The 17,288-nt window shown below is 42.1% G+C and overlaps 1 protein-coding gene across 7 annotated transcripts in view; it reads left to right on the top strand.

Annotated features, from left to right (window-relative positions):
* Lsamp (limbic system associated membrane protein) overlaps positions 1 to 16,983 on the top strand; it is a 2,112,174-nt gene extending 2,095,191 nt beyond the window's left edge. For 4 of the 7 annotated variants that reach the window (XM_075962648.1, XM_075962642.1, XM_075962655.1 and 1 more), the window contains 2 exons: positions 3,734 to 3,766; positions 9,638 to 16,983. In XM_075962648.1, coding sequence (XP_075818763.1) covers positions 3,734 to 3,766; positions 9,638 to 9,735 — 131 coding nt within the window. In that variant the 3' untranslated portion in view covers positions 9,736 to 16,983. The remainder of the gene's footprint in view (positions 1 to 3,733; positions 3,767 to 9,637) is intronic. The other 3 variants (XM_075962675.1, XM_075962661.1, XM_075962684.1) reach the window with 1 other exon arrangement.
* The last annotated feature ends 305 nt before the right edge of the window (positions 16,984 to 17,288 follow it).

A 17,288-nucleotide genomic window follows, 5' to 3' on the forward strand; every position in this document is an offset into this window, starting at 1 on the left:
GCCCTGGCTTAGGACTTGAGGTACTGTGGTTCTGACTACAATTTCTCCTCCTAGGTCCCTAGCTGGGCTGGTCCCTGAGGTCTTAAGCGAGTTCATTCACTGTCTCACGCATTCACTGGGGTGGTGGTGTTTAGCAAACTAACATGTCCGCACACTTAACTTGGTGCTTGAGAAATAGCATCTTGTTGATAACGAAAGGACGATGTTTGTCCACGCCCAGAGAGACTCTCCAGTGTTTTTGAGAATGCAGGTTTTTTTCTAACATAGCTGCTTATAAAGCATCTGAAAGTCAAAAATGAAAGGCACGTTAGTATAATCAGCATAAACAAAATTTTCTGAGCACTCGCCTTTCTTAGTGTTAAATTCATTCCCTTTTGCCCCCTTCTCAGGGGTTAAAAAGTCAGAATTTGACAACACTGAGAACATCTAGAACCTTCTCTAGAATCCCCACGCCCCAAGTTTTGTCCGTACCCTTACGGCAGATGTGTTTGCTTATACTTCTAACCTGCACCTCTATGCTCGCTTATTTAACATGTTTTCTGAAGCAAGATCAATATGTAGGAAGAAATTTTCACGAAAGACTTAAAAGTCAGAGACTGTGGTTGTGTTCAGAGAATCCTTCCAAAGTACCGTATCCCTGGCAATTCAGCATTGGTCAAGAACATAAGAGCATATTTCACTAACGGAAAAAATGGGAGTGTGGACCAGATTAAAATCTTGTCTGCAGTCGTAGGAACACCCCTTTTAAAGAGTGACATTGCACAGGAGGGAAGCTACACGTCATTTCTCTCACTGTTGCCACCTGGTGGACAGAAATAATGTCTTCCGACTGCACCAAGGAACATGTCCTAGTGTGACCACAAGATGGCAGCACATAACCAAGTTTTCAAACAACCTCAAAATCATCCTGTTTTCTTCCTCACAAAGAGACTATCTGGTCCCGAACAGGGTAAGTAGGAGATAGTTCACAAAAATCACAAGTCTACTTCATTTTCGCAGAGGAAACTAGAAGTTAGTTTAAAGACCTTCTATTTCACAAAGAAATCAACTTCTTGCCCTAATAGGAAGGAGTATCTAAAATGTAACTAGACATTTGATTTGTCTTTTAAAAACACTTAAAGCACTATTGCATACACATGCAAGTGCTTTGCATAGTTGCTTCATAAAGTAAAGTATTGTGGTGTTTCAATTTATTTCTTGAAACTCTTCCTCTTCATTAGAAGAATAGAGCGAATTGTTCCCCAACATTCTTATTCAGAACACACAGCTTCTCACCCAAGCCTGTATGGGTGACAGGTTCCTGTGAGCTTATTAGCAACTGAGTCCTAAAGAATATTCTGCCTAGTTAGCTCTGGCTTCTTTGTGTTCCAAGTGCCAGGGTCCCCTACTGTTTTGCTCATCGTATTGTTAGCACACACACCTCCACAGCTTTTTGATGAGGATATCTTCCTCTCACTACAAAAACTGCATTGACAACCCTCTCAAGAAGGATTCCAGCACAAGATGGTAACGACCACTCTTGTTCAACTGTGTGCTGGGTGCAAGGATAGCACACTGAGTGCTGATCTACTCCAGGGAATAGACCGGTGCGTGCCAAGTTCTTCAAATCATGTAGAAAATGTAAGCTGGGGCCCTGAATGGTTAAGAAACACTTCCCAGCTTCATCGGAGCCACTGGCCCTTTCCATCCAAACATTTGCTTAAACTTCTTCCCGTGAAACCTGTGGAGCTAATATAAAAAGGAAAAGAAAAGGAAAGCACATAATTCTTCCCTTGAGATGGTCCCCTCTAGGGTCTAGAATCCATTGGGTGATTGGCATCATAGCTGACTCATAGAAGGAAATGTACTCCATGCTTCTGTATGAACGTACACTACCATGCCTTTGTTGATTGGACTATCTACAGATATAAAAGGGTCGGAGAGGCTCTGGTGTCCCTAGACCCTCAGAAGTGTGCTCTGAACAGCACAAACCTTCACAACACAAGAGAACCTTCAGAGCGATTCCCTCTGAGACTGACCAGCTCAGGCAAACCACCTCACCTACAAACGTAGGGACAAGTTGGCTGGCATTAGCGTTGCTAGTGATGATCCACAGCCAATCATTTATCAGCTCCCGACCCTGGGATAGCCATGCTCTTCTTTATGACTGCCGCGGTGATACCAGGAAACGTTATTGTGCTCGGGGACTTCTCCTCTTGACTGCTTTGGGTAGACAGATGAAAAATCACCAAGAGAGGAGATCCGAAGGTTGTCCTGAGCCCTGGTGACTTTGCAGGCCTGGTTTCAAAGAGCTGAGCCTTACGTGCTAAATTGGGCTCCCTGTTTATGTGGGGCAGAAGCATTTGGGGTGTTGCAGTGATTCGAGATTTGGGGTTTTGGAACATTGTGTATTCAGAGTGAGGTGGCGGGCGTTAATCGAAGCATCAGACACTTTGAAAATTGAGACCGGTAACCTCAAAGAGAACAAGAAAGTCTCCTTTCTGAAAGTGGCAATCCCATTCTGAAAGGTGATGAGACCTTACTGCAGACACCATAGTGCCCCGGGGGGAGGAAGTGTGGTTCCAGGAGCATGAAGAAGAGCCCATGATGTGATGGATATTTATGAGAATAGACAGGCGGGGGTGGCAAGGAGAGCCACATACAACAAGTTATGGTTTGGGTCTTTACCCTCGAGGCCACAAAACCCAAGCATAATTGGAAGCAGGACTATGAGATGACAGATGTTCGTGCGAAAAGCTGTCTGTGGCTGAAAACATCTGCCGTTTTACATTTTCTGCTAGCTTGTGTTACTGAGGAATGCAGGTCTGGATCCTGATGGTTACAGAGGAAAAGTAAAAATCTGAATGTCACAGCCAGTGTGGGCTTCCACATCTAATCAATCATTTAGTCATTTCTGAGCTAGGAAAGGGTACACCATAGAAGTTATACATAGTTACTTCCAAAGGTACAAGAGTCTTTTGAGTTATTTGTCAAAGACACTTAAAAAGAAATCCAGATATTTAACCAACCTGATCTCATTCAACCTTGACACTTATTATATACATGCAACGGATGTTTGCTGAAACTTTCTATATCTCATGGTCTGCACTGAGAGCTAGACTCAGTGGCCAGTGGACCATGCCCTGTGGATGCCCTTGGAGGGCTTGTGTTTCAGGGAAGAGAAATACTCTCAGCGAGTGAGTGATGTCATGCCGGGAGGTGCTGAGTGCTGCTCGGACTGAGTTCAGGAAAGGAACGGGTTTTTGACAGGCATGTGACTGGAGTGACTGAGCCAGAAGCAGAGGCATCTAGGAGAACATCTTCAGTCGATGACACAGCAACTGTGAGGCTTGAGGTTGGAGTGGACTTAAAGTTCTGGGGTCAATCAATGTGCGTGGGGGCAAAACGGCAGGGTAGGGCCGGGGATCAGACACATTCTACGGTTGCATACAGTGCAGTCAAGACTACACTCACACGCCATGCTGGAGTCCTTGTACTTGCCTATGTGCACAGCTCGGAGGATCCGCAGTTGCCACTCATTTTTTGTGACTCCTAATTGCTCACTTGGTCTTCGAAAGGTTTCTTTCCATTCGTCTATCACGCAGCCTCTCTCAGCTTTCCTGCCGCTGTCCTGTCCCCAGCCCACCTTACTCTCATTCTCCCTGAGCGGAGGATGACAAACTATCCCCATAGTTGATTCTCAGTTGATAAAGATTTTTATTTGTTTTTGTTTTGCTAAATGTTTCTTTTTTAGAAATTGGTACCACCGTGCACTTCAAGCAAAAAGGTATGGCTCCGATTTATAAACACCTTCTAGACATTTAGTTAAGATTCCACAGAAATATAGTGTGATCTTATGCACTTGAGTTTGCTTTAGCCTTGTGATTTGTGATAACAAATTTCAATAACGCAGTTAACAATGTTTTTTCTCAGATTGTGAACTTTCTTATTAACAAAGAACTGTCCATCTGACCCATCACCCCTGGAGTGCTTTTGACAGTGACTTACTTTAAATCCCTGGGATAAGCCAAGTTGTTCTGACCCCTCCTGTCCCCTCCCCCATCCCCGATGTGCTTCATCTTAAGTGTCCATGGTTAATCCCACAGACCTCACTTTGTATGATGGTCGTTACCCAGTGTCAGCACTCTCAGGATTTTATACTCACTTGCTGACTGGTCAAGCAAATGCATGGCTGGGCTCCAACACCTCCTTCGGTCCTAACAGCTAAGTGTCAACTCCTGAGCTGAGGCATGGGAGCGGTTCACATTTCCACCCTGCCTCAGTTCTCTCTCTCCACTCTTGAAAGTCTCGCTTGCTGCAGCCTACCTGGACTGTCGGCTCCCTAAAAGATGCCACATCATGGTTTCTGGGTGCTCCTGCCAGCCATATGGCACATAAGCCACGTACTTATTATCTTTACAAAGACAGGGCAGACCTGTCATTGCTTTATTAAATAAACCCTAAAAATGCAAGCAGCAACGACTTCCGACTTGTCCACCTTCTACACCCACTAGATCAACCTCACATTGTCTAGCTCCAGCCAAACGCAAAGGAAGCAGTGGTGAGTCCAGATGGCACATTCCTTCAAATCCCAGGGGTAATCCATTGGCTGTCAGTGGTCATTAGGAAAACCACTTTCCTTCTGAGTCACGAAAGGAACAAGACAACCGCGATTATCACCAATAATAAAAACATATTCTTTGGGGATTTACATCCTCCAGCATCCAAAAGCCAGAGAGCTTTTATGGTTGCATAGACCGGTACCCTGTTGGTGGGTTGTCTTTGCAGTTCATCACTATCTAGCAGATAGGAAGTAGTCAAGAGTATACTCTTAAGACAGGACTTGTTGAGGCAAGAAGGCATAAAATATTAGTGGCTTCTTTAGCCCTTTATCTTTTCCTAAGAGAATCACAAAATATCCATTAATTTGCCCAGAAGTGCACATGAAGCCTCAGGACTTTGATGTGGATGATGAATAAGGTATAGCTTTTTATTCAGATATCATTATGATAAGATATCAGTGTGAGTGCAAGTAGTAACTAAATTTTTCATAAATGGTGTGCAGAAAGTGCTTCATACTGTTTTCTGGTTTGGGGTTTGTTTGTTTTACTTTGGTCTTTCTTTTTGTGTGTGTGTCAGGGCCTAATGCATTCCAGGCTGTCCTTAAACTCATATTACCAGGCAGATCATAATCTCCTTGCCCTCCTGCCTCCATTTCCCAAGTACTAGGCTACAGCCACGCTCCAACACACCTGCCTTGAGGAGAAAGACTTGTTGCTCTTAGCTGTATTACAAGACAGCTCCGGCTGACAAAAATCTCACTTTCTACAGGGTAAATACAGAGAGTAAATGCAGGAAGAGTCTGTGTTTACGGTATAGTATTCAAAACCAGTGTTCTCTCTCCTCTCATCAGCTCCAGTCCTGGGGATTACAGGCTTCAACCCCAAATTCAACCACACAGAGGAAACTGAAATAGCAGTAAATGGACAGAAGGTGGCACCAGAGTCAATGTTATCTTACTAGCCTTCAACATGGCTTCCCAGGCCAGTGAAGTGCTTTGCGAAGGCCTGGTAGATCACACAGAACTTCTGTTTTGGAGATTCTACAGACCTCTGCTATTCAGCATTTTTTTTCATAAATTGCTAAGATTTTCATTTTATTTTTAGTCATTCCATCAGCCTTCAACAATTCCAAGGCAATTTTTTTCTCTTTTTGTATAATTGAAACACAACCTAAGACTAACTCCAATTTCTAACTGGCTGTAATGGACAGCCAGGGATCACCGCTGACGTGGTTAAAGATGACTTGGAATAAAAGCAGTCACAGTGGCAAAAACAAAGGCAGCACCATTGGTCTGCGAATTATAAAGCCTCCCCAAAACAGGCATTTGAAGAAAAACAAAGCAATGAGCTCAGAATCCTACATCAGATCAGCAGCAGAGAATCTTGCCCAAAACTTTCTCATATTCTTCCATTTTAGGATGTTTAATAAGCTTTGCAGTAGGTTATAGGTTTTGTCCTTTTAGAAACATGGTCACAACAAGGTGAACTCTTGTATTTACCTTCGTATAGTCTCGCATCCCCTGCGTGACGACCTTGATTTATTATTTCACTGCACCTGAAGTTTGGCTCTTACTAGTAAATCTAAAAGCCCCAAGTCATACAGGCTCAGTGGTTCAGTGGGTAAAGTCACCTGCTACCAAGCCCGAGGACCTGAGTTTGGTCCCTGGGACCCACATGGGGGAAGGGGAGAATGGCTACCATTAGTCGTCCCCTGGCCACAGACATCAGGACATGCAAGCATACACTGACATAGACACATCATAAGTAGATAAAACGGTTTGGGTTTTCTTTAAACCTGATCTAATTCATAAACATGTTTGATTTGGGTTGGTATTTCATTTATTTCTGAAAGCAAAATTTTTGCCTTGTGAATACCAAGTCCCACAGAGACCATATAGGATATGGTTAAATATCATGATGTGATTGTGGTCTGTGATATGAAGCCACGGAACAAGCTTTTGGATTCCTATTTGCCTATCTGTTCGTAAAACGAAGTTATGTTTTCAAACTTGTGCCTTCGTTGTATCTGTCACTATATGAAAGCAGTTGCTGAGCACAGCCATCTGGTACAGGAACTAAAATTTACCATTTGCATATCAACAAATAAGCAGAATTTCGTAACTACAAACTAAAACATAATTAATGATTTTGTGGATTGTTCTTCCCTGAACTAGACACAAACTGGAATAGTCTCCTATGTAGACACATGCATTTATAATTGCGTACCTAACTTTATAATTTTTCAACTATTACCCATCTACAGTCTTCTCCAATTCTGCTTATTTACTCTCAAAAATCAATTGTGACAAGAAGAAGCCACATATGTGCATTAAATATCTTCATGAGAGAACTTAATAAATAATAATTGATATAGGCAAAATATCTTTACCAGATGTACATAATACATTTCAGATGTGTAATAAGACTATCAAGAATACAATTAAAAGTTATTGACATTTATAGCATGAATTTTTATTACAACAGAACAGCATACAAAAATAAAAGTTAATTTCTTTTATTATGCATTTCAAAAGACCAATAATATATACATGTATCATACAGGTACAAATAAGTATCTAGACAGCAATATAAACTTGCCCATGTGTGTGTATAGGCGGGCAGACCATAGATAACACACAGCCAAGCATGCAAATGCCTTGAGAGGAATGTTGACTTTAGCATGTTTTTCTAACTTGCTAGGAGTATATTATGCTTTTAGATAATAGAACATTTGCTGTCTTAAAATTTCCTACCTCTTGAGTAAAATGATAAGACCAGTTTCCTTAGCTGTCATTAGATATTACTCACTTCTCAGCTGTCAGAAAGACAATGTAGCCCATCCTGGCACTAAAAATGAGTACAGAAAAAAGCAAATTGTGCTCTTTTTTTGAGAATCCATTTCAAAACAAAAGTCATTTTGGCATATAAGACCTTAATTTTTATATAGCTTTTCTCTGTTCTGGAAACCTTGCTGGTACATTAATAGACACACGTGCCAGGAAACTCAAATGCCTAATATAGAGACAGCCACTAAAAAGATACAGGAGGAAAATTCGCTACTGGGACAGGAGCCCTGGGAGTTTGACAGTCCCAAGCATCTAGGAAGTTTGGCAGAGGACAGGAGGAGGTCATAGCAGACACTGTATGAAATCTCAGAACACTTGGACACCAGAGCCTGGTGACAATCACTCAGGTGCTTCAAGCCTCAGTCTCATGAGACTGACCTGAAGGTGTTCAGTGTCTCTTATTAATATGAGCATAGACATTCAGGGAATCTCAGAATGAGTTGTTTGACTAGAGATGATGGATATTTAACTTTTTGATTCTGTTCCCATGGCTTTATACCAGACAAAGCTCATTTTGCATAATTGAAAGCCTTGAAGTTTGCATATGTTCCTATTTTCATATTAAGCAATGTTCTGTAAAGCTCTAGCCAAAATATCTTATCATTCTCTCCCTCTCCCCCCCCCCCGATACTGTCTCCATCTTCTTGTAGTTTTTGTCTGAACTAACAATAGTTTTAACCAGTCTGAATTTCACTCACCAAAGGTTTGACCAAGATACACACGGCTGTTCTTGCCTGTTGAAATTTGCCATGTGGTGGCAACCAAGACCCTCGAATTAGACACCAAGGTTAAATATTCAGCCTTGCTCCCGATGAGCTGTGCACATGTGTACTGTGGATGTGATATCTCTGTTCCTTTGATATCTCACTGTAAAACAGTTTTTTGTTTTAGTAAGCACACCACTGTGCTTTCATATTTATAGTTTTATTTACAAAATGTGCATCACAATGCACTATGGTACTGTAAAGCTCTGTATTGATTTTAATTTATTCTTATCATTGTTTTTGATATTTAAGATGGAACATAGATTGGGAGTCCCTTCTTGAATTTGATCCATTCTAACCTGTTACCCGCCCTAAATTTGATCCATTCTAACCAGCCTGGTGAAAAGTCATTCACCAGAAGACCTTGCCATTGTAGAGGTACGCCATCAGTTTTACACACCCATGCACGCCCACTCACACAGACCCTGCATATGTGCCCATAAGATTTCAAAGTGGCCCTTAGTTACAGTCAGGTCAGTTTCTATTTTGAGTCTCATCGTCTAAGCATATAGCCTTAAAATCAATGTCTCTTCAGTGAGAGAAAAAAAGTGTTCTTCTTTTTAAATTTTTCCTTTCAATGAAATATGATCACAGCTACACAGGAGGAGGAAACAGAACCAGATGTGTACATGGTGAGCTGTAAGTCAGACTTACAACCTCTGCCTCAACGGTACTCATTATCACCCCCACATGGATCTTTATTCCTCCACTCTCCCTCCACTATCCCCTCAGACCCAAATGCACATCCCGTTCTCATTGGTCATGCGAGTGACCCAGAATGACACCCCAGGATCAGTCCCAGGTCAGGTCCATCCTCAGCTGCCCCAGGTTTGAACCTGCTGCCGAGCCTCATCACTTAGGTTGGCTTTCTTTTATTTGCTTTTGTTCTTAATTTCTACAGTGATGACTTTGGGGAGGATGAGCTCCACTTCTGCATAAGACTCGGGTGTTTTGCTTGTTTGCTTGCTTTTTGATCTTGCTAAGGTACCATACATGCTTAAACACTACTTTATAATAGTTGCTCCATATAAAAGAATACATAATCCTGCCTCTTTCCTGTGAAAAAGAAGTCGGAGACCGATGACTGATCCCATCTGAGATTGATGGAGCGGCTAGATGAGTCTTCAGGGAGGGCCTGCTTTGAGCTCCTGTTGGAGCCATACCACTGTTTGCAATCTTAATCACTATCGGCTCCACAGTAATTGTGTGGAGACTGTGGGAGAGGAAGGTGGCTCAACAGAGTCGTGACAGCCACATTAGCAGCTTCTCAAGCAGGAGTTGTTTCATATTCAAAATAAACCAGCCACCTTCGCATCCTTGTACCCCAGAGAGGATGGGGATTAAAAGGTGGGAGCCATCATGAGCACAGACAGCTAGACATCAGTACCTGGCCACGCCTTGCCTCTGATGCCAGCGTTAGTCAGCTGTCAAGTGGAGCTGGCAGAAGGTGCTTATCCTCTCTCTCTCTCTCTCTTTTGCTCTGCAGGACCCGGGTCGGTGAGAGGAATCAACGGATCCATCAGTCTGGCCGTACCACTGTGGCTGCTGGCAGCATCCCTGCTCTGCCTTCTCAGCAAATGTTAATAGAATAAAAATTTAAAAATAATTACAAAAACACACAAAAGTGCGTCACACAGATACAGAGAGAGAGAGTGCATAATGGGGGGGGAGACTATTATTTCACAAGTTTGTGTGTTTATAAATGGAAGGGGATATGAAAATGAAGAAAATACAACGCTAAAAGCAACTTTAAGATCCATCAATAAAATCTGAGTGTACCTTAGGGTGGGGAACCTCTACCGGAATATGTGTCTATCTTCTAAGCTAATGATTGCTGTGTTTAGGTTCCGCCATGCTAAAAATGTCTGACGTTGTACAAATGAACTAGTCGAGAAGTACCAGATGGATATTGATGCCCCACACACTTTATCCTTCCTTCATCCATTTTCACCTGTGGGGGAAAAAAGAAGAAGGTCTTGCCTTTGGTGTTTATATTTCCATATTTTTTTTCTGTTTTTCATTTGAGCTGATGTGTAGCCATTTTGGACTATCAAAGGAAACCCATGTAGAGCCTTTCTCAGCTCCCCTGCCTCTACCACCTCTCTAACTTTTTGAGAACACCCCTTTCCCTCCAGTGTATTCTGTCCTCGACCACACATTCCAAATATCCCCTTTTTCTCTACCCCCGCCCCCTCTGCCCCAGCAACCCAATCAGGCCGCAAATGCTAGGAAGTTCCATTTTCAGTTTTCTCCACCGTGCGCGTGTGTGCTCAAGTCTCTTCGCTCTCACGTAGGTGTACATGTGTGTGAGCGTGTATGTGTCTCTCTCTAAAGCATGCCAAGGGAATGGTCCATGTGTACATAGACTCATTGTGCTGTAGATACTGTCCTGCATTGTAATTGTGAGATGCGGCTGTAACACGTTGCTGGGGGAGACGGCTGGGTGGGAGGCAAGGAGCAGAATCCCTCCCCTGCTTCATGGTTGTCACATGACATCAGTGCGCATTCGAACCAAGCTGTGCTCCTTCTGTGGGCAGGACCCCATACCCCTCCTAGCCCCATTTTCAAAACCCAGTCAGGAGTCACTCAGAATATCACTGTAAATGAAAGTGCCTACTATCGATGGGGTGAGCAGACTGGGAACAGACCCGTGGCCTGGATGACATGACCTGGGAGAAGATGGTTTCTGATTTCACTCTTATTTTACATGCCTGGAGGATTGATTCATGCATTTCCTAGCTTTATCGAGGCTGAGCCCACTGAAGAGATATGTGACATACATTGAGCAGGTCTCCAGAAACAAGGGAAAGAGGAGGCCAGGGAGATCCTACGCAGGCCTGCTTAGTCCCTCAGTAACCTTCAGATAACACAACACTTGCCCCATAATTCCCCTAAGTAGAGATTGCTGCCTCTTTCAGATGAAAGATTGGAAGGGAGACATGGAAAGTAGATGGATGCCCAAGTCCCTCCTGCAGAGGCCGCCAAACCTCTAAGGCAAAGTACTGGCCATCACAAAATAGGGATTCCAGACTGTTCTCCCTTGTAGACCATCATCCTTGAGTTCTAGACTAAAGCTTTTTTAGGTTTCCGCTCCACCGATGATGTGTATGGCACCATTGCCCATGGGGGTTATTTCGTGTTTGACAGCCAGGCCACTCGGATGCAGACTGCATTCACCTTCTCTACTCTGTTTAGACTTACATCTCTGACTCACTGTGACACTAACAATGACACCTGAGCAAACTGCTTAACCGTCAGGTCTGGGCAACTTGTGATAAATTCAGGCAGAAGTTATGTGAACATCCATAGCTCAGTACATTACCAAGACTGTTTTCCAAGGGGAAGCCTTCCAAGAAAGGCTGCCTCTGTACGTGGGCATCTTTGATAGGAAACCATCCACCATGTTCATTTAGACTATAGAGACATCCAACGTAATTCACCTTAGGAAAGGATGGAGGATTAGTGTCGAGGCCATAATGTGTTATATCACAGAGCCAAATAGTGGCTCCCAAGTTTTCTAACATTTAAAATGGCTGTCACATTGATACAAAACTGAAGAGAAGGAAAGAAGGAAGAAAGGAAAGAAGAAAGGGAAGGAAGGAGGGAGGGATGAAGGAAGAATGAGCAGTATTTTATATTTCTTCTAAGGAATTACATCATTTACTTTATAAACCTGTCACATCCTCTCTTTGTGGATTGGCAGTTGTGGCATGTGGCAGATGGCAGACAGAGCTTAGGATGGGTAAGGGGATTTATGGATGCTCAAGAGGTAGGATATTAACTCTTATCTAAGAACTTAGCTATTACAACACAGAGAAGATGTGCCGCATTCCAATATGACATAGTGGCAATCTGGGATGGGCTCTAGCAGTCTGCTCCCCTTTGTAGAAGAACTGAGGGATACATGCTTCCCACATTAAAGAGGCATCCACATCCTCAGCTGAAATCTTAGAGGTGTGCATGCAAGTCTAGATAGAAGGAAGGAAGGAGTTTATTCAGCATTGTTTAGGATTGGTTTCAGAAATAGATAGCTGTAACATCTCACAGGCTTTAACCATACACCTGGTCTTCAGTGTCCCATCATCTTAGAAGGACAAATTCTTGAGTTTGTGGCAGGAGCCTCTCCTTTGAAAAGAATCCCTGATCATATCTATACCATTTTTTTTGTTTGTTTTATTATAAAAGACCATAGAGGAAATAGCTAAAGATACTTTTTTAAATGTGATGCTTACTCATATCTCCAGCAGGATCTGAGAGTTTTAAAATTTTCTCCTTCCTGTGGAAAAAACCTGGGTGTTATATACCATATAGGTTTGAGAATACTGCTAAATCATATGGAGAACTGAGGACAATATTCTTTGAAGCAAGATTAGAATCACTATAGGGTCAGAGGACCTACACCAAGATGCCATACATTCAACAGTAAAGTAATCACATTGCTATAAATGATCTCACTTGTTGGCACTCAAATTACTGAAGTAGCAAACAAGCGATTGGGAATAATAAGTATCAAGAAGTGGGATTCATCCATTAATTGGGACCACTCATGTATTTCATATGCTTTGTATGAAAAGTAAACTTGCACCATTCACAAAACAAAGTCCTTAGCCTCATATTTCAGTTTAAAAAACAGAAATGACCTTGACCCAGGGCAGGCCTCAACAAAGGAGAACTCTCCTAGAGCTCAACAATGGCAAAATTATTTATTCTCCGCGCAGTTGTTGATCAAAACCGCTTTGCCTAGTGGAAGGAACGCTGTTCTTGCAAAACAGCCTTGTCCAAAAAGAATGACTGCTTATGGGAAAGCAGATGTGTTTCCTGCTCAGAAGGACTTTCCACTTGGCTCTTGTCTTCTCTTCCGAGTCAGACAGACATTTTGTCCCCTCACCATGGACATTTTTTTCCCTTTAACTCCTAGGAAACTGGGGCTATTCAAAGAGACCTTGTAACAAAACTCGTGATTTTCACGTTCTTGGAGGACAGAAACAAAGGCACGTTTCTCCTCCAGAGATGGACTTTACCTCCTCTGCCTACAGAAACTAAACATCTCAGCATGAAACTGCTTTGAGTTTTTACTTCTCAGCTCACAGTCACAGGGTCCTCCTGGAGTTGACTACGGTGTGACAGCTTCTACTGGCTAGTCTCCCTAAATTTTTCATTTTGTTCCTTATAGGGTTTGGATTTTTTTGTGCAAAATAATAATATATATGTGTATGTATTGTTTTAAATCTTATCTTTACAAAGGATATATTTACAATCATGTATGTATTATAAGAAAAATTAGAACAATGGTTTAAACTTAAAAGGAAGAGAGAATTTGGTTTACTTAAAAAAAAAAGAGCTGCACTCCATTTGAAAGACACAGGTCCCCTTTCGCCAACCTTGTTACTATTTGTTTGAAAGAAATTTGCCTATGAGACCAAATGCTTTAGGATTAACTATGTCATCATGTTTTTCTTCCTTCTTAATAAATTCTCAGCTGGGATTTAGTCCTGGTTCCCCTGCAAACTGCCAGTTTTTATAACAATATAAGTGCAATGTTACATCTGACCCAAAAAAAGATATCAAAATTCTGAAGACAAACAAACATGCCATAAAAAAATTGTGAGATAGATCCCAAGTTAAGAAACACAAACCCACTTCAGGAAGTGTCTTTCTTGCTTAAGTACTTCCAATGTTTCTCTTCCAGAGCCTTAGTCTGCCCAAGTGACGTAAATTCAACATTATGGTCGACATCACATCTGTAAATAACTCACGAGAGGCAAAATGAAGTTCACATCTGCCTGCATACCAGTGGGAAGAAAAGTAAACCATTCTCGTTTGCATTTAGCTGTGCTGTCCAAAGGTCACCAACTGAACCTTAAGAAAGTATTTGGTTTTGCCCGCAATGTATATCACTTTCCTCTTGGCAGGGCTGCCGATGTTAATATTAGGTTTAGGTTTAGCTTAGCATTCCTGTCAGCGAAATGTTTATGGATATTGGAGAAAACTTATTTTAAAATCCTGATTTCTCGTCAGCGCATTTGCATACTGTGCTGATTAATAAATTAGGCACCAATCATGTGTAAATCAATGTAAATCACTAGTTTATATACATAATATAAACTATGTAAACTTCATTTTCCATGCAGAGCCCAAGTTCAGCTAAACCTATAAATCTGAAAGAAAAGGAAGTCAAATAACAAGAAGAAAACCCAAAGCTTTTTACAGGTCAAACGTCTAGTAGAAAACCTGAAGTTCCAAACATGGTTGTCTTCGCCAAAGGAAGTAGACACCCAGAACACTTAAAGGCAGTTCCAGCCAAGCACAAATGGTTCTCCTTAGTTCTTTAGCTTGACCCAACAAACCCTAGGCAAACTGGAAGAAAGAGGAATGGGGTGTGAAAGGCTTCTGTTACCAGGTTATTGTCAGCCAATATATATTTTATTGTATCTTTAATTAAATAGCTTCACCAATAAATACATGAACAAATTATCACATATCCCCCATTTTTGTCTGCTTTACACTTAACCAAACCCATAAAACGTTTTTGACATCCCAATTTGAATAAATTATGTGATGTAAGAAATACGTTATATTCTTGAGAAACATCTTGCTGAAGCGCCCTGCTTTTTTTTTTAATATATATTCTCTAGTAGCCTCATGGATCTACATGCCTATGGGTTACAAAGAAGGCACAGGGTCGTTTGAACAGGGAGCGTCACTCACAGGTTTTACCTCAGTCATCTGAAGTGCCTGCAGATTTAACACAGTGTTCTGCCTACCATTTCTCTAATCAGACCTGAGAGAATCATCAAAGCGAGTATAGGATGTCCAACAAGACGATTCTAAAAGGAAATTTGGGTCACCTTGATGAGAGTCTTACTTTAGTCCACCTAAGGCCTCTGTAAAACGAAAGGGGAATCAGGATTGGAGTCAGGAAAGTTGGGTTGTTCTCTGTGTGTTGCCACACAAAAAGACGTGTGATGTTGATGTTGGCAAGTTATTTTGCATTCCTGAGTTTTTAGCTTTCTCTCCCCAAAGGTAAAGAATTTAGATGACAGTCCTTAGCCTCTTCCACCTCTAAACTCTGATTTTAAATATGAATTGAAATTTTATTAAGTGCTGCCACCCATGGAGGACCCAAAAAGAACCATTGCTGGTCTCGGGTTCTCTCTCAAAACCATCCTCCACAACATAGCTCCTTCTAGAACACAGAGTCTCCAGACCAATTCCACAATTCTCTTCTGAGCGAACTTTCTTAGAGATGCAGAGTGAAGGCCCCGAAATAGCTGAGGTGGCTTCCTTGTTCATGATCTTGGGAAATGAGACTGTTGAACTTCAGCCTAATAACCTTTTGTAGGAAGGAAAATGGCCAGATTGGGTATTATGTATGTAATACATGAGGAAGTTGTGCCAACGAGAGGAAACATCGGCCTTCTCTCATCTTGGGCCAAACATTTCTCTCATCCTTATAGTAAATGTGTGTCTCGGGAAACTCTCGGCTGGTGCCAAGCAAGTTCAAAAGGCTGCTTTGTGAGAAACAGGCAAGGAAGAGGTTGACTCATAGGCTGTGACATCAAGCAAGTGGTTAGAGAGGCCTCATTTTTTTTAACAGTTCGGATTGGTCCAGATATGTGGGAAATAGGGCATAAAAGCTCATTGGGAGGCACGGTTGAAGGGAGTGTGAGCTGGAAAAACGAAGACCAAATGGGATAGCTAAGTTTCCAGAAAGGGAGGTTGAACAAGAACAGTTGCTTGGAGCAGTAAATGAGGGATTTGTTCCGTTGGGCCATGTCCTGGGCAGATTCGGCGCAGGTCCACTTGTCCTTCCCACTCTGTCTTCAACATTCAGCCTAGCAACTGTCCAGTCACCTTTTCACGAACCTCCCCAAAGAGCACAAGGAATAGGGGTCTCCTGGACACTGAAGAGCAGAGTTTACTCATCACTTACAGCATTAGTCTCACTTTAGACGAGGATGTTCAGTGGGCTTACTCTTCTCAGGACACTCCATAAGTGGGAGAGAGACCCACCCACCGAATACCTCCCTGATTCCATGTTGTTCCCAAGGCACAGCTTTTCGGATGGTGCTTGCGAGTCTACCCTGCAGCTACCCGCTTCCCAATACAAACCCTTCCTGGGTAAATGTAGGCACAGTAAAAAAAAAAAATCTGCTTCTTGCAAACGAAGAAAACCCACGGAGCTAGCCTCCTGGCGTGCAGCAGCTGCCCTCGCCATTGGTCAGGAGCCTCTTTGAACCCACTCACCTAGATTTTGCTCTTCATCAGAGAATGAACATGGTTCATCTTGGTGAACTTTGGCCAAGTTCTGCTCCCTAGATATTTGCTGGGGGGGGGAGGCTAACGGGATGAAATAAGAAGGGGAGGGACGGTGGCCTTCACCTTCTCCCCAGCTCTGCTTCAACCCCTCCCTTTCCATTGCTCTCTTAAAGGTTGTATAAATCCTGTTCTTGGTTAGAAGTCTCCTCATTAACAGTGTTATATACATATAAATATATATATAAAATATATTCCTTTTTTCCAGCCCTCTAGACATGAACTGATCTTCCCTTGATGATACCAACACATGGCCATTTTTTTGGTTCAGTTATTTTGTTGCTCAAGTTATTTTATTTTTGTTTATTGGGTGGATATTTTTTTTCCCTGACTACTAGCTCTGTGAAGGAAAGTAAAAAGCGCAATGTGTGTAAAAAAAAAAAGTTAAAATTCAAAACAAGCCTTTTTTTCTTTTAAAATGTATTTAAATTCTGGTTCTTTCTTCTGTTACTTCACAAGTATGAATGCTCTGCTCTTCTGTGATCTTAAAACAAAATGAAATAAACGTGAAAAGGAGATGTGTCTTGGTTGACCTGAGTCCAAGTGATCTTGTGGTTGGCTGCCCTGTTTCTCGACGGTTTTAGTGAATAGCTCAGGAAATGAAGCCAGGGAGAGCAAACATCAAGCCAGGGAGAGGCAGACAAAATACTGGAAAATGGCTGCAAGGCTTTCTGACAAAGTTTCCTCTGCAGACGTGAATTTGCTATTTACCTTAATTGTCTTCCCCAAGAAAAAAAACAAAGAGAGCCCCTGGTATTTTGCTTTCTTCTGTCTTCTTTTAAAGCTAATCAGAAAAATATGAGCAAATTACCCAGAGGAAG

Source organism: Microtus pennsylvanicus, chromosome 1, assembly GCF_037038515.1.
Source record: "Microtus pennsylvanicus isolate mMicPen1 chromosome 1, mMicPen1.hap1, whole genome shotgun sequence".
In the NCBI taxonomy this organism is placed as follows: Eukaryota; Metazoa; Chordata; class Mammalia; order Rodentia; family Cricetidae; genus Microtus; species Microtus pennsylvanicus.